Below are 22793 nucleotides of genomic sequence, written 5' to 3'. Positions count from 1 at the left end.
CATTCCTACACTGCTTTCTACACACCTATGTGGATACATGCATGTGTGGGCATTTCTTGTCAAATGAAAGATAGAAGGAAATTCAAGGACAACGCAAAGGAAATGCCCAGAAGGAGCTGTGACTGCAGACATAAGCTCCACTGCAAGTAAACTGGGTTCAAGGCATCCCAATCAAGTTTATATTTGCAGAGTGTCAGTTGTGTGACAGCAGCATCCAGAAACATGCTGCCTTGTGACCTTGCAAACACACCTGAAAGCCAAGCATGTTGGAAGCTTCAGGCATTTCTCTGCAATGACTAATCAATTTGTTCCCCGGTATGGAAAGAAAGCATCACCAAGATAGGGCAGTTTGGTTTCTAGGTATGCCATGAGGTGGAATAATCATGTCTGCAACACAAGAGTTCCCACGTGTCAGCGAAAACAAATTTGCAGAAACCAGACAAGCTTTTATTCAAAGACCAATTGAGATCGTACAGAATGTTCAAACTGTCAAACTTTCAAAGGAAAACTCACAAGCAACAGGATTTTTTTGACTGAACACCTGGTAAAGCAATGAGCTTTATTAAACAGTGGGTCAACTAAACAGAAACTGCTGCAGCATGGCAAAGCTCTGGGCATGCAGGACACAGGAGGAAGCACGAGGACTGGCACGGGTGCTCACAGGTCTCTGGGGAGTCCTCACTAAAATGCGGAGAAGGACATGAAAGCAGGTAAATTCCTGTCTGTTTAAGGGAAAAGAACCCCTCTCTCAAACTTACAGAACTTGCATCTTGGCTAGACCCCAGAAAGCTCCATCAGTCAATTTGCTTATGTTGTTGCGCTGGAGCTTCAGGACTTCCAAGCTGTCCAGTCCCTGGAACGTCAGGCCTTCAATCAGGCGGATGCGATTCCGGTTCAGCTCCCTAAAATCACCAAGGCCATACAAGTTTATTAAACCCCAGTCCTTTCTCACGAAGTCATCTGTGCAGCACACAATGGGGACAGCAATGCCAACAACTCCTCTGTCAACCGTTCCCGGGAGACAGCAGAAACGCACCGGAAACTTTCAATCCCAGATCTATCCAGGGAAGTCAGCTGGGTGTGATTGCTTAAATAAACTCACCCTGGGATAGACTTCCACTATAGAGGAATAACAGACTGCAGCAATTCCTCTTCATCCCTCCTTTCTCTGCATTTCTTTTAAGCCATTGATCCTTTTCATCAATTTTCACACTTCATCTTGTCTCAAGTGCAGACACCATTTGAACCAGTACAGCCAAACATCAGCATTATTCCCCTTACAACCCATTGTTTTTACAGGACTCGTAATTGCCCAGTAAAAATGTGCTCTGAAAAATGCAGGTGAGGTGCCCAAAGAGCTGTGGGCTCAAGAGGAAACTTTATGGCCAAGTTTGAAAGGAAAGCTTTCAGTTTCCCTGACAAATTTCACTTTTCTTTTTCTACTATAAGAAACTAATAAAGAGTGAAACAAGTTGTTTCCAATAACAAGGCAATGTTAGTATTTCGTGTATAGAGATCTGCAACTTGGTTCATTAAATTTCTTTTTCTTTTCCCTGGGTGGGGAAGAATTCCTAAATTTTGGGACTACCTTTTTTTTCTGAATAGCAATATGAACACAATCACAGCACACTTTACCAGTCTATATCAAACAGTCTTACAGATTGCTTGACTCAGACATACCAGGTGAAAAGTCAATTACATAAAGTCAGTGGAAAACCTCAACCCAATGCACTAAAGCTGAAGTGAGAGCTTTTACAATGGATACTTTCCCACACATACAAGACTAATCTAAGGGTAGTTCCCCAGTCAGTGTCTGTGTTGAGGAAAATGGTGGAGGTTACAACATCAGAACTTGTTTTGGAAAAGATGAGGAAGCCATAGAAACTTTTAGCTTACTTTTCAACTGTCTAAAAAAACCAATGTTCAACTTGCACTCAAGTTGAGTGTAATTAAAGTCAACTAAGCAATTAAGATTTTGCAGACTTAAAGTCCCTTGTTGTACTGCACTTCCTGGGCTATTAGTGAAATAGGCTTTGCCAGAAAAAGTACACAAATTCTACAACACATCAATCTGTATAACTTGCAATTCATTCATGTTTATCCACAGGGTTAAACAACCAGCTGTGAGGCTGTCATTAAGAGTACCAATTACTCCGACTTTCAGTGCAAACTGTGTTCCTAAACAGAGTGAATTGTTTCTATTACAGTTTTGCACATAATGCAGTCAAACAGAGGGGATTACAAGCTCTCACTCAATGGACAGTAACTTCCAAAGGAGAGCCAACAGACTTTTAAGGTGCATCTGCTGTTATGTCACCCTGTTCAACCCCAAACTTGCTGTAAATCCTGCATGCATGCAAGCACAAATGCACACACATTCCTTGGGCACACCACGGCTTAAGGATCTTTCCCTGTCATTTAGAGGTGTGAGTTCCAACAGCTTGTGTGGATTTTATGTTAACAGACAGAGGCTGACCTTTTGCCTATCAAATTTGATGGAAAGACTGCAACAAGCCTCAGGCTGGGCACATTTCTCCAACAGCAGCAGAAGGAAAAAGCTAAACAATTAGTGCTACTTTTTTACACACAGAGCACGTTTATAGCTGCAGATGTCTGTGTGTCCCCACGCAAACAGGACAACGACGTGTGTGTTAACTCACCTCGAGTGCTATTTTCTCTGCCCAAATATCACTGCACAGTTTAACAGCCTTTCCTGATTGCATTTTTATTGCCACATAAAGATACCTGTGTGGTCTTGAAAAACTAACATGGTATCTGAGCTCTGTCACTCGCAATGGAAACGTCTTCCAAACCTCTCTTGCACCACAGACAGTAGCAGCTTGCAAGGGAATGGATTTGTCTTGCTCTGCCAAGTGCACAAGATGCTGATGTCTGCTGCAGCATCCCTCCCTTCCCAGTTGATCCAAAAAGTGGTCTGAAAAGCCAACAGTTACAAGACAAAACGGACTTTCTCCCAACATATTTTACTAGGTGCTGGCAGGGGACTGTTGCATAGTGTATTCTACATTTTACAGATAGTAGATGAGGAAGGGTGACATTTGGTGGGTATATCCTCAGGGACATTTTGTCTCCATAAAGTGAGGCTGAGCTTAATTAAAGTGGACATTTCTACTCACAGTTGTATTAGCCTGGGTAGCCTGAACGCCTTGACAGGAAGCTGAGTGATCCTGTTTTTACTCAGACGAAGTGTTAGCAGGGACCGTGACAGACTATCAAAAGCACCAGGCTCCAGGGTGCTGATTCTGTTGCTCCCCAGGTAGCTGCAATAAATCACAGCAGAAAAATGAACAGTTCTGTCAGAAATCTCCTTTTATCAGCATTTAGTTGGTCTCGAGACAGGCTGGTGAAATTACAGCGATGGCTTCAAACCAGTTGGGTTTCTGGCTGCACAAAGAGCACAGAGCCTGTGATGAATGTGGAGAATCCCTGGGCACTTCCCAAGAGCTCCTTGATACCCTCCTACTTTAGAGCAAGGCGGTCAGGAGTGGAAGCCAAAAACTGGAGAATATTCCAGTGTAGGATGATTCTATTCATTCCCTATTTTCCCCTCAGTATGTGTCCCAGGGCTCTTTCTTACTTGGATCCCAGTCTTAGCCAGAGAGGCTGTTTTTACAGGACAACAGGCAAACATAAGTCACAACACCACTTTCTGATACCCTCTTACAACCAGCACCAGAAACTTTAACGTAAACTTTAATGCAGGTAGGTTATTTGCCTGCACTGCTTCAAAGGTACCAAAATACAGATTATTTTATGTTTCTCTGAATAGTCAAACATCTCTATAGGGAAGGTGTTACTCCCCTTAATCCCCAGCTTTCTTCTAATAACTAACAAGACATTTCTGTTCTTTTAGTAGCCACTTTAATGACAAAATAGTTGTTCTCCCTCCACTCTTCCAGATGCACATGGGCTGATCTGGGAAACAGCATACAGACTTCCCACAGGGGAAGAGACATGAACAGTTCTGCTGGCTTGTAGGTGGTTTGCAGATGTAAAGACATCCACATTTGAAGGATGTAGGATACCTTTTCTCTGCAACACTGTAATAATCTGCATTCTTTACAGATACATCAGAAGTCAAAAAGACAGCATTCAAAAATAACATGGCAGTAGGGACAGTGTGCTGACTTTTAATTCTCCTTTGCACTTAAAATCCTGACAAATAATCCCGTAGTTCTTATATTCATTACTTCTCCTTTTTTTTAAAGGTTTGAGGCCCTTTCCTCTGCTGGGGTAACTCAACAAAAGCTGTTCCCAACAAGAAAAACTCACAGCTCCTTTATGTGAAGTCCCTGTGGAAAGCAGCCGTTTCGGATTTCCGTGATGTCATTGAAACTCAGGTCCAACGTTTCCAGGGTAACGTAGGGCTGCAGTTGACTTGGTTCAATGCTGCGGATCCTGTTGTGATGCCTGAAAAAGTCAGGAGGAGAAACAGAAACTATTTAGTGCTCTTAGAAAAACAAAAAGAACACTCGAGGCTGCTGCAGGTCCCCAGGCTGGCCCTGAGTTCGTACACTCAGTTATGGTGCTTCTTCAACAGCTGTTGGAGGAGAAACCCATCCCAGAGAGACATTCCCTAATCCCCACGTTGCTCCTCTGGCCAGAGACCAGCTCACAGGTATCTGCAGGCTTTAGAACACTTTTTCTGCTATGGCATAACACTTTTCCCCTTTGCAGAACACTATTGACTCCACTCATCAGTTCTTCTTCCAGTCATCTGGGCTCGTTCTTCTACAGGCCTGCACTTCCAAAATGGATTTGTTACACGTAAGGACTACATGGCTGGATTTTAATCCCGCAGGCGAGGAATGCTGCCAATGTTATTCACAGAGGATGGGACTTACAGAGAAGGAAGCAGAGAAGTAAATACAATCTCAACAAAAGTTGCAAAACATTGTAATGTAAAACATCCTTAATTCCTAAGGATTCTTCTGAAAATTCCCAGTTTTGCACTATGTTATAACGATTTGTAACACACAGAAATACTGTAACAGGATTTGCAAACATTCTTCCAAGCGTTTCCTCATCTTCTGCTACTTTTGTCCCACTGTACCATCAGGACAACTCTGCAGTGTCAGGCCTGCCCAAGCACTGACCACAGGATCAAACCCTGCACTGATCACCTGTGATTGCTGCAGTACAGCCTAAAAGATTCAATGTAAGATTTTTCTTTGGAGAAGGTACAACAAGTTGTGTCTCCACAGCCACCAAACAGTTAAATACCTTTAAACCTCATCTGTGCTCAACAAGGTCTAACAAAAAATCCCCTTTCCTCTGACTCCTTCCTGGCCTGAATCAGCAGAGGGAACAGTAATCAATTAAAAAAAATACACTGTGTATTAGTCACAAGAAGTAGAGCACACGCCTGATGTGAATTTAGACCAGTCACTGCTATTACTGGCAAGGTTGTGAGTGAGACACTCCAAACAGAGACGCTCACCTGACACTTGGGAACTTGCTGAATAATAAGAGATAGTAGAGAGAGTTCAAACAAGTCCCGAGCCTTAATCCATCCAGTTACCTACTGGGTAACCAGAGGAGGAGACAGCAGCCAGTGAAAGAACTCCTGAATGCAAGTCCCAGTTCTCCTGACACTCTCTCCAGCTCTTTGAAACGGAAAACTGAAGGATGACCAACTACAGCCTTCCAGGCACTGAAGCTGACAGCTGTCTAGGAGCCTGTCTTCTCCAGCCTCACCCCAACCTCAGGCTCTCCCAGGGGTTCAGACAAGCCCCTTTCAAAGCAAACCTCCCCCCTTCAACAGAAAATGCCAATAGCACGTGGCAAAGGACCTGCTCCCCACACCACGATCTGCTCCTTCACCCTCGCTGTTATTAAAACCAGATTGTTTCACCACCACATTTGCTGGTGTCTGCAACAGGAAGAGGATAAAATCTGCAACCCCAGAACAATTTGCTTTTTGGAGACTCACCCTTTAAACAGCCAGCACATGACCCTCCCTCCGCACTGGGGAAACAGGCACAGAAATGCTGCTTTGATTGAAGAGTTTTAATGATACTTAATTCAGTGCAGGCTCACAACACATTAAGGACAAATCTTACATCACTATAGCAGTATGCTGCTAAATGACACAAAGTGTCAAGAAAAATCAAAGGAAAGCCATAATTTATGTCTCCAAACCTGGTTATTCCACGGGTTACAGGCACACAGGTCTCTACAACCACAAACTGTATAAAAGACAATGACATGGCTGCTATCCAAATGACCAATATGCACTTACAGCTAGAAATAAAGAGTGAATTTTCACATTCATGCACCTAGGAGAAGGAAGGTCTAGTGAATTTATACTACACCGAGACTAAAATACAAGAAAAATCACTATAGCCAGAATTTTGTCATCTCCATTAACTAAACACATGGAGGTAAAGGGAACTTTTTCCCCCCAAGGACTAGTTGGCTTTTTTTTTTTTAATTGACTCAATTAGTAGAATCGGCAAGTTCAAAAATTTCAGTCTTCTTTTCCTCCTCAAAAGAAGAGAGTCCATTAAATGCGTGTGTGCTCCTGATTCAGGAAAGCACCTCAACGCAGACATAACTGAAAGCAAACCCTGAGCTCTCCTGAAGCAGGGGCTGTGAGTTCAGCTCTGATCTCATCTAGGCTGTGATGGCTGAGATGAATCTGGCCGTAAATTAACAGGAAATGAAGGCTTGTACAAACGAACTTGGAGAATCTATAAATCACCTGACAATCTCTGCACAGGGCAGTTAAGTCTGCAAGGGACTGAGAGCACAGAGTGAATTTGGACATGAAGTGCTCTTCAGAAGCCAATGTTATTTTTTTGGAGTATTAATATTTCTGTGCTTCGGTTGCTCAACATATATCCAATCTGCCCGCCTGCCAGATCTCCCAGCCCATCCCAGAAGACAGACTTCAAGAAAGGAAGAAAAGGACAGGAAAGAAATTTTGTTTGAGCCATGTTAGCAGTTTCCAGGTGACTTCTGTCTGTTTGCCTCTTGCTTTCATGTGCTGCAGCTGGCAGATGAGATGGATGCGCTATTTTACACAGGAAAAAAACAGGCTCCTTTCTCTCCCTCTCCCTGTCTCCTTCAAACATGGGCTGACTCCAAATGTAACTCTCAGCTCCAAACACCATTTCGGGCCAGTCCCAGTCCCAGCTGGGGAATGTCAGACAGTTCGCTGCAAAGCGCTGCACCCTCTCAAAGCGCTGCACTTCAAACAAAGCCAGTCCGGCTGACTTTTCCTATACACAGCATGTGATATGAAGACAACATTGCCCAAACCTTTTACTAGCTTGATTACAATTTATTTTTCATTCTTTTGGTAAGAGCCCAAATGTGATTTAACCCTTCCTGTTATTACTTGGATCCCTTCAGCTCTCCTGCCTTTGTTCCCCAGCTCATCACAAGGGTGTTTTACAGAAAAAAAAAAAGACCAATGATGTTAAGACTTTGCCTCTTCTCTTTATCACTGACTGGAAAAGGGTTGGATTTTTCCCAGCTAGCTCCTTAGTTTACACTTGGTTGGCTTCAAAGGTGACAGATCAGATTTTAGTACCAACTGCCGAAACCAGGCAGTAAAGCACAAATAATTGGTGCTTGCACAACCAATTTGCCTCCAGGTGTCTTTTCCTCTCCTCACTCCTTAGGTATCACAGTCTGGAAACAGCTTTCCCTGCCTCACTTCAGCCAGTGTTACCTCAAGAGTATACGATGACAGGGCTTCAATGTGAGATTGTGCAACTAGAGCCTGAAGCAGCAGCCAAGTCCCTTAGTTTCTATTCCCAGCTCTGGCACCAACTCATCTGCCTTGGGCAAGTTCCTTAACCCTTCTCTACCTCTGGTTTACCAATGTGTGTAGAAAAGGACTACCCTGCTAGGATAGTGCAGAACTGCCTTTGCTGAGGACTAAAAATCTGGAGTCAAAGCAGCTCAAGTGAAAAAGAAATCATAAGAACTAAGGAGCCCATTTGGGTTTGTTTATGAACATGGGAGGATCTGGCAAAAACAGTTGAACTTCCCAGTTCATACCCAACGTCATTCCCACAGACACCTCATCTGCAGCTAACACAGGCCTTGAACTGTAACATCTCTGTGCCAAGCTAAGGTAACTCAGAGTCAGCAATGGAATACTTTCAAACTCCGAGGTCTGCACATATGGCACTTATTCAGGAACTGCTTCACCTTCAGGTCAGCCCCAGCTGCAGAGGGAGAGAGGGGAGCTGGGGGGAGTCACCCTCCAGCCCCTCAGCTTAACCTGCCTGCACCCAGGCTCAACACCCCAAGGGAGTGCAGCCTCTTAGCCCCTGCACTATGCACTGCTCCTGAAGAGATTCCTCAGGATTACAGGAGTTCTGGATTAACCTCAGCCAGCTCTCTGCTGAAACAAGCCCACAAGGACATCAGGAAGCAAACGCGCACTTTCTGCTCCTCCGGGCCGAGAAAAACAAGCAGAACGTTCCAGCGAAGCCAAAGCGTGTTTGGGTTTGCTCTGAGTCGGGAGGGAGCCGAAGGGGGTGGCAGGAAAATAACAGGTGGCGCAAAGTCAAAGGCTTGCAGCACTTCCAGGAATCTCAGCTTGTATTTTAGAGGTAAAGTTACACTTTAATCCCAGTGGGTTTCCTCATTCGAAGCATCTTTGTGAATATTTATTTGATAAACAGGCTGTGAAACATTTTCCACTAGATCTAATAGGAGAAGAATTCACCGTCTTTGCAGCAAGCCCGTCCTTTGGAGAACACTAATCAGTGTGGCTTCAAACTCCTTGTGTGAAATCGATGCAGAGAGCAGTGCAAACACGCTCCTTTGTTGTTTGAGCCACGTTCACCCCCCCCAGCAGCTGCCCATTCGAAAGCTGACAGCGGAAAATCAAAGCAAGCAGACCCTCAGATGGGAATGTACGAGGGGCTTTGCTTGGACTGATTTAAATACAAAACCTCCTGGTTTAGACAAAGCTTGAATTAAGGCTGCCTGAGCTGCTGGGAGTCTGCAGCGCAAATGTTCGGTGTGAAGCGAGGCTAAAGGCAGGGAGAAGTCACATGCTTGGCCTTCATGTAGTGTCAGCTTACAGATCTGGCTGGGCTCACCAGAAAAAAGGGAAAGCTGTAATACAGCAAACCTATTAAACCAGCACCTGTTACAGGCATCAAAAATAAAACCGAGCTTCAAACGAGAGGCTCCGCACCTCGGGGAGGGTTCTATTAATATGGCAGCACATTTTCAAAATTAGCAAAAGAGGGAGATCACAAGGCTAGAAAGAGAGAAATTTTAAAAGTTCAGGGTTTGGTTAATATTTCCATACTGGGAAAGTATTGAAGAAACTAAATACTGGAGCCAGAAAGAGTAACAGGGTTTGCTACTGAAGGACAGGCAAGGTTTGGCTTCAGAGACTGGCCACGCAAAGAGAGGGAGATCAAAGGCATTGTAACAGGAGAGGGATCACATACAGTGTGACTAAACGATGCCTGGAACTACCTGCCTTCCTTCTCCTCAACTCTGAGAAGATGGAGATCCAGTACTGATCCTCCTAGAAGCACTGAAGAATATCGAAGACATGTGCTCCTAAACTTTCACCTGAGATGATCTGCCATCTGATTTTAGCCCATCACTTGCTACACAAAATAACAAATAAAATCATGGTTTCAGAGTAGAGTGCAATGCCTAAGCAATTTTCCTGTCAAGCAAGAAGGGTAGCTGATAATCTGGAAGATGAATTTGTGTTTACAACAGCAACAACACAAATGTTTCCGCTTTTCCTGGTCACCTTATTACAGTCAATAACTGAAGATCTCCTAAGTGTTTTTTATTAATGTATGGAAGGAAGGAAAGAGAAGAACATCATCAGGACCTGCACATCAGCTTTGGTTCAAAGTTCAAACATTTTATCAATGCAGAGTTTCTTATGTGATTTTAACATCTACTCATAGATTTTTTTTTTTTTTTTTTACTTCCAAAGACTTCTGTTTCAGAAAGATTTTTCTTCTGTACTGTAACTTGTGAAATATCTACCTTGCAGTGGTGAAGCTCTGTCTGCAGTAGAAGGTGAAGTAAACACATGCAGGTGACATGCTGGTAGTCTGTGGCACATCATCCTCTATTTCTTCACAAGAGACCATCCCAGAAAATCTGAACTTTCCAAAGTGCATGAGCCCTCACACTTCCCAACTGCTCCGGAAAGCCCCACTGACACTGTCTAACACGCTGCACTGTCACATCAGCCTCTCCACAATAATCCACGAAGCACAAGATTCTGGACCATTACAAGAATTTGTATTTTTATCCAACACAACATGTGCTGTATTTGCTTATGGGAACAGCACCACTGTCCTTTCAGGGTAAGGCTGCATGGGTTATTGTCTGGGCAGGAAGCAAGGATGCATGGCAGCAGCCCCCACTTTTCTCAGATGCTCTGAATCACTCCTTCCCTGAGGAATCCTGGCGGATTCCCAGGCTGTGGCAGATACAGCTCTGTTTGTTCAGGTGCTGGCTGCATGCACAACGAGAGCAGAGTAGTGACAGGCCAGGCAGCCACTGCATTTTAGGGTCAGCCACAAAAAAAAAAAAAAAAAAAAAAAAAAACAAAACCAAACCACAAAAAAATCCCCACTTGCACAATTTTTTACAGATATCCAAACTTTCCCTTAAAGGTTTACATGCTCTGCCCGAGACCGTATGCCGGGATCTTCCCTCTCCCTAGTATTCCTTCAAAAAAAGGCCCTTCCAAGACACAGTGAACAAAATCCATAACTGTTTTACAGCTTTCCAATTCACATCATATATAATAGTAACGCAAGAACAAGCTGAGGGAACTAATCCAACTATATCAAACTAGGGCAGACATCTCTTCATCTGCTGTACATCAGCCTCAAAACAAGTATATGTCGGGAGCTTTATTTATCAGGTCACGTTCTCACCCTGTTTTGTGGTTTAGAGGATGGAGAAGCATAAAGCAAACTACCCCCATGCAGCTGGGACAAGACAGGGGGTTCAAAAAACAATGTGAGTTTTGTTGGTTTTTTTTGAAGGAGGAGGGGGTGGAAAAAATGCAACCTTTCACAGTGAAGTGACTACATCTCTGTTCCAGGTCATGGATGTTTGGAGGCAGAAAGCAGCCTGGGAGATGAGATTTGCTAATTCACCCCTTTGGGCCCGGGAGCAGTGGCCACCTGCAAAGGGCTGTGCTATGAACTCTCTATTCCCACAAGCAAACTATTACTCACGCAAATAGTTCCACTGCAGTCAACAGGACTATTCATGTGAGACCAGTGTGACCCAAGGGCTCTGTTTTCACTGTCTATTAAAGGCTTCTCTGTGGTCACTCATAGGACCGAGCTCATCTGCCTCTCACATTGACAGACTGCAACCGCTGACCCCGGAGCAGTTCAAGTGTGGCCTCGGAGCATCCCTGAGCCCTGGGTACCCAACCATGGGCAGATGTCATCCTCCTGCCAGGCACACTCTCACAGCTCTTTCATAAGGCAGCCACATGGATAAGAGGTGAAGATCCAGCGTACTCTTTAGAGACTTTCATACCAACTGGACATAAGCAAGGGCCTGGATCTGATGATCAGTAAGGGGTTTTGTTGGGTTCAGTATGAACAGCATGAAGGAAAGCCTTTCTCCTAATGTAACCAAACCCACCACATCCACTGAGATACGTATTCTCTTTGAATAATTCTGCACTAGCACTGTTTATGTAAAACTATCTGACCCTTAGATGACCTTATGCCGTGTGTTAGATCCACTGAAGTAAGCCATGTAGTTTTTAAAACATCTCTCCCTCACTTTGATCTCCATTTACTCTCACTGGACCTTGACTTGCCACCAAACTATGTTGGATATTTTTTGCAATACACAAGTTCCAAAGCCTTCAGAATTTCATTCCATTAGGAGAGCAAAATGTGTGGGACAGGCAGGATTAGAAGTTAGTCATCTTTAAAACAGAAGCTGTCTTATCTCTTCAGCAGATTACACAACCTGCTATGACATCAAAGCAAATTAAGATTCCTGAAGACAAGACAGTCTCTGTTACAGGCACAGTACCCCCATCAGCAGCTGGGTGGTTCTAAGAGGACCAGCTCTCTTCTGGTTACACTGGATGTTTCATCAAGACTGTGCTCTGCAGCAGCTTTTTAAATGATGTATTCACAAAGGGCACAGATCCATTAGACAGGCTGTGCAAAGCATCTTTCATTGTCTGGCACAGCTTCCCTGTAAGGAGCTTCCCTGAACTTTTACGAACTCAATAGCAGAGCACAACCTCATGGTCCTGTGTGCAGCTCTACCTCAAACCATCTCATCAGTGATTGTCTTCAAAGCCACTGAGTGCATCCCTCAGTGGATGATGCACCTGTGAGGGTTGGGGCCAGGTATCTTTAGCCCAATCTGAAATGCAGTTTGGCCACTTCTCTGGCACAAGGGAGGGAGAGGAGCTCTAAGCCACTGAGCACAATCAATGCTGGTTTTGAAACAGCCAGTCTGCAAGCACTCATAGATGTGCTAGTCCCTCACCCCCTTCTCCAGCTCTCAGTCCACACCATGGCTCCTGTCACTTCTCACATTCCCTGCCCTCAGTCTGGAGCAAGCACTGAGAAGGGCTGCAAAGGAAAGGAGAGGCTCTTCTGAGTGGTGAACTCTGCTGAGGACAAGAATTGTCCTATGGGAATAAAAAGAAGGGGAGTCATATAAGGTAAACAGCAGTTTTCATACAAGAATGCAGGAAACCACATGGCTCTGCACCAGCTGCCTGAATGGGGTCGTGGGCTCAGCAGAGCCTCTTTGAAGGAAGGGCTGCATCAATATTTGAAAGGGGTCATTCAGTTGCTGGCAGATGACAGTCAGGTCAATGTTTCCATGTTCTGCAGCTTATATCTTCAGTCTGTTACTCTCTTACACTGCCACTGGCTTTCCCTCTTGCACTTTTAACTTAAGGGCTTTCTTCTGCTGCTGATACATGCCAGCCAAACTCAATTTTCTATCACAAATTAAATGCATAAGCCACTCCTTGAAGCCAAGAGAGAGGCCAGCTGCATCCCCACCAGTTTGCTGCTCTGAGGAGTTCCTGCTCTTCACAGCCCCACACTTGCACAGCACTCATGTCAGGGCTGCAGCCCAAGCCCTCCCACTCTTATCAACGGCCTCAAAGGTGAGGCAGGTTTGTGATAAGGAAGAACAGACACTAAAAATCAGATCCAGCCCAGATGTGGAGCAGTAATCCTGTCCCACTCCCAGGCAGAAACAGCAGCCTTCTTTCATTTTCATTGCAAGCGAGTTTCGTGCTTTTAATCAACAAGGACAGCATTTTCATTTGACAATCAAGAAGGTCCAAAAGCACAAGGCATGGAGGCACTTTTATCCTTAAATCCTGATACTGGTTTTAGTTTCTCTTTGTGTAATAAACGATCAAAGAAGATCCACCACAGCCTAGCGAGTGCATGCGTTTTGTGGGTGGTTTTGTTTTGCTTTTGTCTCTCCACAGGAGCGAGGAGGGGAAAATACACAGGCAGAGAAGAAATTTAAGTGCAACCCAAATGTGATGGCTCTGCCCACAATGCTGCAACATTAATCCAAATTGCAACTGCAAGCGGACTTCTTGATAGGCACTGTCTGTGCCTCTGAGCCGTGATGTGACACAGGGGCTTTTCCTACCTTTGACAGGAACACAACAAAACCACATGGATTTAACAACACAGGAGCGCTGATGCTAAGGGAGGTAAATAAAGGACAACACATTTGAATATATCTACTCTCCAGACCATCAGTCTCATTGAACTTGCAGCAGAAGCTGCTAAAAGACTTGCTCCTGGAAGAAGGCAGCAATTGAAGAAACACATTTTTGACGGGCCAGTCAAACTCCTGTTAACACTTGAGAGATGCAGATAGGCTGGTGGGTTAGTCTGTTCCAACATGACACACACTTGTGCTCTGTTGAAAGGGCTTATCTGTCCTGTCAGCAAGGTCACCGGAACTGGGATTGCCTCTGGGCAGACTCCACCGAGCTCTGCTCACACTGCTCAGCCTGCAAGAAGGAGCAGCTCCTGTGTGGAAAAGCAATGGTCAAGCTAGCGAAGAAAATAGCTGCTCTTAACAAGTCTAGACACCCTGTTATTAATAAAGCCTGTCAAGTAGGAAGGGTGCTTTAGAAACTCCAGAACGAGGTGCCAAAAGATCCAGGGAACTGAAAATTTGAGCTCTGGAGTAGAACTGCTACTGTGCTAAGCCAGGCTGGTGTAAAACACTGTCTGTTCAAGCTTTCCTGGAGGAGATCTTGTAAAGTCAGTGGTAAGCATTCACCACCACTGAGCCAATAAGTTCTTCAATCTTCTTTAATAAGACCACTTACTTCTTCATCAGTTCCTCTTATTTTGAAAAAGATGACAGCTCTCTCAATAAAACAATCCGGAAGGCAAAAAAGTTTTCAGTAAGACCACCAAAAGTGTTCCTTTTCCAAGGCACCAAGGATTACAGAAAGTCCAATGCCTTGACCTGACTGCAGTTCAGCAACTGCTTCCATGCAGTGTGTGACCTGCAATATAATGGACTGGAGATGGTATTTTATGTCTAAAAATGAGCCATTTATAGATTCTTTTTCTACCCCTCTCCTCAATTCATTTTTCTCTGCTCATATCCGACCACTAACAGTTGTCTTTTCACCCTGTGCTCCTCTTTCATTTTCCAGCTGCCTTTGCTGTTTTCCCCCACGTGCAATTGAACATTAAATGGTTTGACAGGCAGAACATGTACTCACCCAACCACTTATTCCCAATCAATATTCACATGGAATTCCTGTTAACAAGCAAGAGTTATGCACACACTGCGAAGGGAGGGTGGCCTCTTCAGTGATCACTTCATTAAAGGTATGACAGATCACTCTCTTGTCTACCTTAACCAGCAATCACATTCTCCACGCTGCACATCCCCAGCAGGGCTGGTTTTGCAACAGGAAGATAATAACTTTTGACACGATCTCTATTGTTCACCTCTGCAATTAATTGGGGGATTTGACATGGGTTACAAATAACAGGAAATCCAGCACATAGCCAGCTTTTATTCATGTAAAAATGAGCTTTCTATAGACTTCTTCTGCTATTTTTTTCCAACCTGCACACAGCAGGATCACGTTTTAGTGAATACTGTTTACATTAATGCTTTTTACCCTACACTATTTCTAATGGTGCCATGGAAGCCATGATGGAAGTGTTAAGAGTAGTAGAGAGGATAAAGTAAATTGCAAAACTGATGTGGTTCAAAGCCCAGTTTGTAAAATGAGAGCAGAATTCATTCTTTAACACCTCTGCTTAAACGGTTTGAGCCTTCTTATATGCAAAGGAACTAAACCACACTGCCCATTCTCAAGCCTTCCAGGGTGCTCAAAGGGTAACAAAATGGATGTATTTTGAAAGTGCTTTATGCCACCCTACTTAAAAATAAAATTCACAATTTTACCCCCACCCTATATTCTTTCTTCTCACTGTGCATCTATTTGATGCTCTGAGCAAGCACCACTGGTCTAACAATCAAGACAGTCCTCACTGCCAGCTGTCATTCCACCTGGGCAATCTCAATGGGGAAGGAAGCATAAAAACATACTGATAGCTTCCTGATTTTGTGCAATTTTAGTTACTTTAGTTAAATTCAATTATAAAACTGAACCTCCCAAGCTTTCATAGAGAAAACTTCTATGTTAACTTGCTTTTCTTGTAGCTTCAGCTTTGCTTTTACTCACCTCTGAGCAAACTAAATATCCATTACTAGCAGTTTTTAGGCAGGAAACTCCAACATGCTAAAGAAACTTTCAACTCAGCAAGTTATTTATATTTGAAATCTGCTCAGTCTGTGAAGACTAACAAAGGAATTGCTTTTGTAGACATGTGCTTTATTTGCCATATGCCATTAAATGAGACAGTCACTCTACCACAGATATTAATAGTAGAGTTTGGCCTATTCTAAGGCTCAAATATGAGGCTATTTTTCATACTGACCTTAACAAAAGATCATGGCTGCAAATGACCCTAACAACTAATCTGGGCTTGATCTGTAGAGGGACAGAACCTGGTAACCATCTTGTTCATTGCACATAATATGCACCTGCCCCTGGAAAACGCATCAGGAGATGCTTTACATTCATGACTTACATCTGCCCTGAGGTAGATCCTCTTCAGCTCAGAGAAAGCAGACTCACCCAAAAGGAATCTAATTGTTCTTGGGGTGTAATGAATATGTGGGTCCCACACAAAAAGATCCTGTTCTAGTATTCCAACTCCTAACCTTGTGCTCTGTCCCACAAGACCACTTGTGTCCTTTCCTTCCTCAAGACAAATATGAGTCCAGCCATGTGCTAAGCAGCACACAGATACCAGAGCAGACCTGACCCAGCTCAAAGCAATTCTCTACTCACAGAAGAAGCTGCCACAGCTGCACAAAATGCTTATCCTCAAGGGGTAACTGCTATTCCATTAGCTGCCACCAACTTTCACTATCTTTTTCTTCTGGACAATTTTTGCACTCCTCTCTATGTGCCCAGATTACTTTCTGATGCTCTTTTGTTGAGTCTGATAACTAAGTGCTGTACTGCTGTTGCTTTTCTAGAAGAAATGATTACTCATTTCCCTGGAATAGCCTCAGATCCTTTGCCATTTCCATGTGCTCATGTTATATCTAAAGGCTCAAAGAGGACATGCAAATGATTAGAACAGTTCTAACAGCCCAAAAGAGAAGTCAAAACAGCATCTCTTCTGGTGATTGGGAGCACATGATTAATGAGAATTTCCTCCACTGGGAAAGGCTCCTGCAGTCTTTGGCCTCAAATATTTGCAGACTTTTACACACCACAGCCTTATTACAAATTCTGAGCAAAACAACCAGGAGAGGTGGGTTTCAGAGTATCTTTGCTGCACACTGAACAGCCTGACTGCCAGTATTTACTCTATTTCCCCTTTCCATGTCAGTACATTCACATTCAAAAATAGAAGCTCAGTAGTGTAGCCTGTACTGTGGACCAAACCCTCAGAAAACAACCCTCTCTCCCAGCTCCAAGGGGAATTGCCTGAGTAAACACTGGAGGACTGGCCCCTGCAGACATTACACCCCATAAGCAATGCAAACAGGAGGTGGGGGTGAATCTGCTCCCAGTTATGTATCTACAACCTGCATGTATCACTTTCATTAGTTCCAAGAGAGTTTTCTTTGTGCCAGTAATCAGGCAGCGTGGTTTTCTGAGCTGCCCAAGGCACGTCCTGCACACAATCAGAGCCTGCTGACTTCAACCAGACCCCGCACACGGCTGCGTCTGAGTCATCTGGATTTTGTGCTTATGAGCACAAAACCTCTTGCTGCGACCCAGATGGAATTAACAGAGCAGTCTCCTTATTTCTAATTGTTAGATCATCCCTTTTTAACTCCAGCAAAGATGACTTGCAGATTAAATCTCTTGGGGGTCAAGGCAGTTGTTGTGTTTGTATAGCAATTAGCACAGCAGGATCCCAGGCCACAAATGGCCTCCAAGGCTATGTCTGTACTATGGTGTCAGCTCAAACCTCCGATCCTCATTTAAGCCAAACTTCCCAACTATCAACAGCACCTACACAGAAGTTTTTACTCTGGCCTAGCCGGGAACACAAAATGAGCTCACAAATCGTGTAGAGACCAGCTCAGGCTTCAGCTGTGATCTATAAACAGCACAGATGCAGCAGTTTTGAGCTCTTTCCTCTGAGATCACCAGGAAAGGCTGCCATGGGCAGAACTGGAGCTGCTGTTCTGATGTTCAAGCAAGTCTTCATCATCTTAACTTGAAAAGCAAAGATGAACTGAAGTCACACATCTCAACACCAACAGATCCTGAGAAAGCCTGCAGAAGGAAAGTCTTATTTGCAAGATCCACCTATATCAGCAGAGCACAACGACTGCTTGAATTGTTTCAGCTCACGTCAAAATACATGTCTGTCTTGGGTGGAAGGAAAACAGCAGCTCAAAGAATCTAATGGACTATATGGGTCTTCAGAAAGAGCCTCTGCAAACGTGAGTGAAATAGTGCAAGCAGCATTGAAGTAACAGCTGCTTTTCCAAGCCTTCTACTTTGAAAGGATGAGGCAACAGCTCCAGGAGTAAGATCAATAGCATGATCCTGATTCTGCCATATTAGGGCAAAAACCAGTCAACTCTCATCTAGTACAAAGGTCTAATGAGATACAAAGAAAATCAAAGTCAGACAAGAAACAAGGGTCATGTTACTAACTATGTGACTAATTTAACCAGAACTATAATAAAGTCCCCAACAGTTGGAGGAAAAGCTCTCCAAGAAACCATGCAAGTCAAATGGCAATGACTTCAATGCAGAAATTACTGGCTGCAGTCTTTGACCTATCTTACTCCTGACATCCAGATGGAATACCACAGAGTACCCTTCTTTCCATGAGGACCATGCTGCCCCAATCAGCATCTGAGCTTACTAGTCCTTACAAGAAGCCCTCGTATATGTTCCCTGCCACTCCCATCTTCCAATTCTCCATGTATTTCGTTTTCAAATTTTACATATTTTGCCTGTGGCACAGTAGATCACTTACCTTTCCTGTATTAGCCCTCTGTTTAATCACAGTTTAATGTGAATTGATCTTTACATTAATGAGTCTCTAAAGAAGATTGATTTTCTTCAAGAGACTTTTCTGCTCAGTTTGGCAGCAGAGTAGTCCTATTGATTTTGCTTTCCCCAGTAAATACACTGCAGTGTCACTGATTCACTTCTTGTGAATCAGCTAATCCTATTTCACACTCTTTTGCTCCAAAAATCCCTTCTCTGACTTCCTTGTTATCTGTGCTTATTCAGAACAAGATGATGGGGCCAAAGCATCTCAGACAGCTTTTGGGTGTTGCTAACACACAGTTGACTGCTGTGGGTCACCATCCCCTTTGTTCCTGAATGGTTGGGGGCTTAAAAGACTTCCAGCAAAAGAAAATTATTTTTAAGTGTTTAATCTGTTAACTTCCTTAATTCCTAGCCAGCTAAGGATATGGCACAGTGTGCTCTGTTTACCATGCTTGCTCCAGAGGTCTGGTTAGCAGGCTGAGCTCTACAGCTGTCCAACAGCCTGTGCTGGTGAGCCTGAGTCAGAGGATGCTGCCTGAACCAGGCTGGCCACCTTGGAACCAGGGCAGAGGACAAGGATCCACCTCTATCATCCTGTGCAAACATCCCCAAAACCTTCCAGGATGCATTTAGCCACATGCAGGTAGACAAAGCAACAGAGAAAGGCCCAGAGTAAGGGCTGAGCTCAGGGGTTTGTATGAAATTCATAGCAACAGGGTTGATTGCAGCTCAGGTCCTCCTCTTACCTGGCATGCAGGCAAGGCTAAGAGTCCTTCCAGGCCAAGTTAGCAAGGAAGTTAGAGATAAACAGACTAACTGCTGCTGCAAATAGGTAATTTCTTCCATCCTCTCCCCCTCCTCACCAGATCAGGTAACAGAGTCTCCTCGAGAGCCTACAGAGTTAACACACTCTTGCTGCATTCAGATGGGAAACCCTCAGCCAAGAGCATGTCAGTGAAAACATCCTGCCATCAACTCCCAAATGTCCAAGTCTAGGAACTGCAGCTAAATTACAAATGCTGTGGGAATTTCAGGCAAGGTTCTCCTCTCAGCTATTCCGATGTAATTTCGGAATGAATCCAGATTCAGTCTCTCCCCCTCCCAGCTGAATTTCCTGGCTTTTGTTTGCACTAACAGATGTTTGCATTTAATGTCTGTCTTTATTTGGTAACTCGTACATAGATTATTTTTCCCTTCTGTTCTATTAAAAGCCTTATCAAGTCCCTTATGTTTGCTCTTGTTGAGATGAACGACTTTGGCAGCATTTTCAACGTGCAAGGCAAACAAACCAACTCTTCGAGGAATAATTAAACTGAACTAAACTTCATGGCAGTGTATTAGGGCAAAGCATTTTTGATACATATGTTATGTCTGTGTCCATCTGCAGCCTAGAACATCCAAACACTTGCAGAAAGCTTTGAGAATTCTCTCTGCAACAGATTCTCACATAAATACTCAACTGGCCCAGGGTCCACACACACGTGGGGTCAAGCAAGTTTTGGGTGATGGAGACAGGTATGGAAAACCCAAAAGCAGAGAATGTAAAGTAAAGCTCATTAAAGAAAATCTTTATGGAAAATGTGAGTTTGGCAGTATGGCAGATTTCTTTCCCACATATCCTAAAGGAGAAAAAGTCTCTTCCCCTGTTTAAGAAGAGTAAGAGATGAAGTAACTCATTCAAAAGCACTGTTTTGAGTGACAAATATACAACCCTTGCTTTTATAATACATTAACAGCCCTTTGGAAATACTTAACCACATGCAATATACAAAACCGACTTCAGAGGTTTGTGAGGTAAACACACTTCACACATTTCTAAACACTGGAAAAAAAAAGGAAATGTATTTATTTTTCTTCAGCAGTAAGAATACACTGTAACACTATACACTCAAACATAAACCAGTTTCTCAGTACACAAGTCTTCATTATGAGTCTTCACTCTGGCTTTGGTTTGGCAGCCTCCCCAATTATTACTTCACACATTTGAAGGCCAGGAGAAACCAGTATGACCATATAATCTGATTTCTTACATCACACAAGGCTAAATAACTTTACCCACCAATTTGCAAATCAAGCCCATTAACCTGGAGTTGAATTGAAGGACCATCTTTTAGGAAGCTATCCAATTGATTTAAAGACTCCCAACCATGGAGAAAGCTTCACTTCCTCAGCAAATCATTCCAATGTGAGTTAGTCAGCAACATCGATTGAAGCAGGTACTTTAAAACATCTTTCAAGTTATTTTTATCTCTGATAAAAATTAAAAGGAAGTGCAAGGGGGAAAAAAAAGTGGCATTCTCTGAAACAAGCTAAACAAAGAGATCCTTCTTGCAGAGGTATGACAGCAGCATTACAAATACCACTATCAGAGTTATTTATGTGTAGCAGCTGAGAAGAGCAATGCAGATTTCTGGAAAGTGATACTAAGCAGGTCTGTTTAGAATACCGTCCTTTTATCACTTGGCTTTGTACCCTTCCCCTTCCCTCTGCACCACTCTGAAATTTCAGAGGAGCTGTAAATCTACTGCCTTCCACCAGTGATTATTCCTCCCTTCCAAACTGCTCATTTCATTTCAAGAATAAAAAACCCAAAGCTCCAGCAATTTGGTCCCTTGCCAAGGGCTAAATTAATAGCAAAAATAACAACAGGGGCTTGTGAGACTCAGATCACTTATAGACTTCATGAGAAAGAAAAGTCGATCTTGGGGGGGGCCTAAAACTATATCCTGAATGGCAAATTCTATGCAAGCTTTCCACCCATAAATCAGATTTCTGGAGCTCTTTTTTGAATCCCGATGCACAACACACAGGGTTATGCAGCAGCCTGGTGAGCTCAGATCAAGTAGCAGGCAGATGCCTTCTCATGTCAGGGGAGGTACCACCCTGCCCTGCAGCCCCCAGACCATGCACCCAGACTGCACATGTGGTCACAGAAGCAGGGAGAGGCGGTGGCAAGGGGCAGAAATCAAACAAGATGGTTTCACACCAACTCCAAGTGACATTTGACAGGCCCAATAAATCAAAGTCACAACCCACCCCTGTGCCCAGGAGGTGAAGTGGTTATGCATCCAACAGAGATGCTTGTTGGATCCAGCACTGATGGAGCACTTTGGCTCTTGGTAAGCCCTGCAGGAACACGGTATTCCCAAGAACCACATCAAAGGCACCGTATCTCAAACAAAAGCTAAACTCACTTCATGCCAGGAGTGAGATATGGACACCAGTTTGAAGCAAAGATCCTTAAACTGAATTAAGGCAGTGAGGGAGTTGTTCTGTTTTGCATATTTTAACACTGCCTAATGGAAGAGCAGGAAGAGTGCCAGTTCACTCAATTCTGTCCTTGATTTAAGTGACAGGAATGTACTTTTAGTCAACAGATCAAGGTTGTCTCAGAGTAAGTCAGAGCCCTTTGAGCATGAGAAGCCAATCACCTGGTCGTACGGTGACAGGTATTTTCCACTACAAAAAGTAGCAAATCCACGGTAAATATGGATACCTGCCTGCAGGTGTACACTGCAGGCTGGAAGCCATCACTCAAACAGTTCTAGCACTTTGCTGAAGTCCCCATTAGCTATAAACACTTCCCCTTCCCAGGAACTTGGGAGGTATCATGCATACCTCAGCAAAATTCCTTCTCGGTGTGCATTACAAGCAGACACATGCAAAAATAATTTTAGAAATCCACACTCTTAAGGTATTAAATAGTTTGATATTATAATGGTTTTATTCCCTTCAGCAGCACCATCAACCCAAGATCCTTGTGGAAGATACACAAGGGCTCTCAGGTGTCTAACGCTTCTGTGGTCATCTACACCAAAGTGAGGAACTTCAAACCTTCTGCTGGAACCTAGCTAACCTAGCTTTACAACCACTGTTCTCTCAAAATAAAATTAAAAAAAAAAAAAAAAAGAGCTGAAAGAGACCATAAAAACAGGTCTGGGATGAGTTCCCTGAAAGATGAGGATGTGAACAGTCTCTGGTTTTAAGAGAAAAGAAGAAATTATCAGAACAGGACCAGGAAGAAAAAAAGAACAACAAAGAAAAGGTAAAATTATATACTCCTTTAATAGCACAAGTATGACATAATGGTTGAAACCCAAAGGCAGATGAAGAAAATAAAAGTTTTATTCAATATGCAACCAACATGTGGAGTTTACTGACGTGAGTTACCACTGACCATATGAACAACATGAGCTGGGCCCAACCTCATGCT

The 22793-nt window shown here is 43.6% G+C and overlaps 1 protein-coding gene and 1 long non-coding RNA gene across 2 annotated transcripts in view; one reads left to right on the top strand and one right to left on the bottom strand.

Annotated features, from left to right (window-relative positions):
* The window catches only part of LRIG1 (leucine rich repeats and immunoglobulin like domains 1), a 93224-nt gene that overhangs the window by 27782 nt on the left and 42649 nt on the right, over positions 1–22793 (bottom strand). Inside the window, exons 4-6 of the mRNA XM_027722955.2 lie at positions 4294–4431; positions 3138–3281; positions 759–902 (exon numbers count right to left, since the gene is read on the bottom strand). Of these exons, the coding sequence (XP_027578756.2) occupies positions 759–902; positions 3138–3281; positions 4294–4431 (426 nt within the window). The remainder of the gene's footprint in view (positions 1–758; positions 903–3137; positions 3282–4293; positions 4432–22793) is intronic.
* Positions 4450–5027, top strand: LOC120324653. Its single transcript, XR_005566137.1, has 2 exons — positions 4450–4639; positions 4759–5027. It is a non-coding gene; the product is annotated as an uncharacterized LOC120324653 (long non-coding RNA).

This window comes from Pipra filicauda, unplaced genomic scaffold (assembly GCF_003945595.2).
Source record: "Pipra filicauda isolate LSUMZ 115617 unplaced genomic scaffold, ASM394559v2 scaffold63_size3267554_pilon, whole genome shotgun sequence".
In the NCBI taxonomy this organism is placed as follows: Eukaryota; Metazoa; Chordata; class Aves; order Passeriformes; family Pipridae; genus Pipra; species Pipra filicauda.
This window is presented reverse-complemented; position numbering and strand designations above follow the sequence as displayed.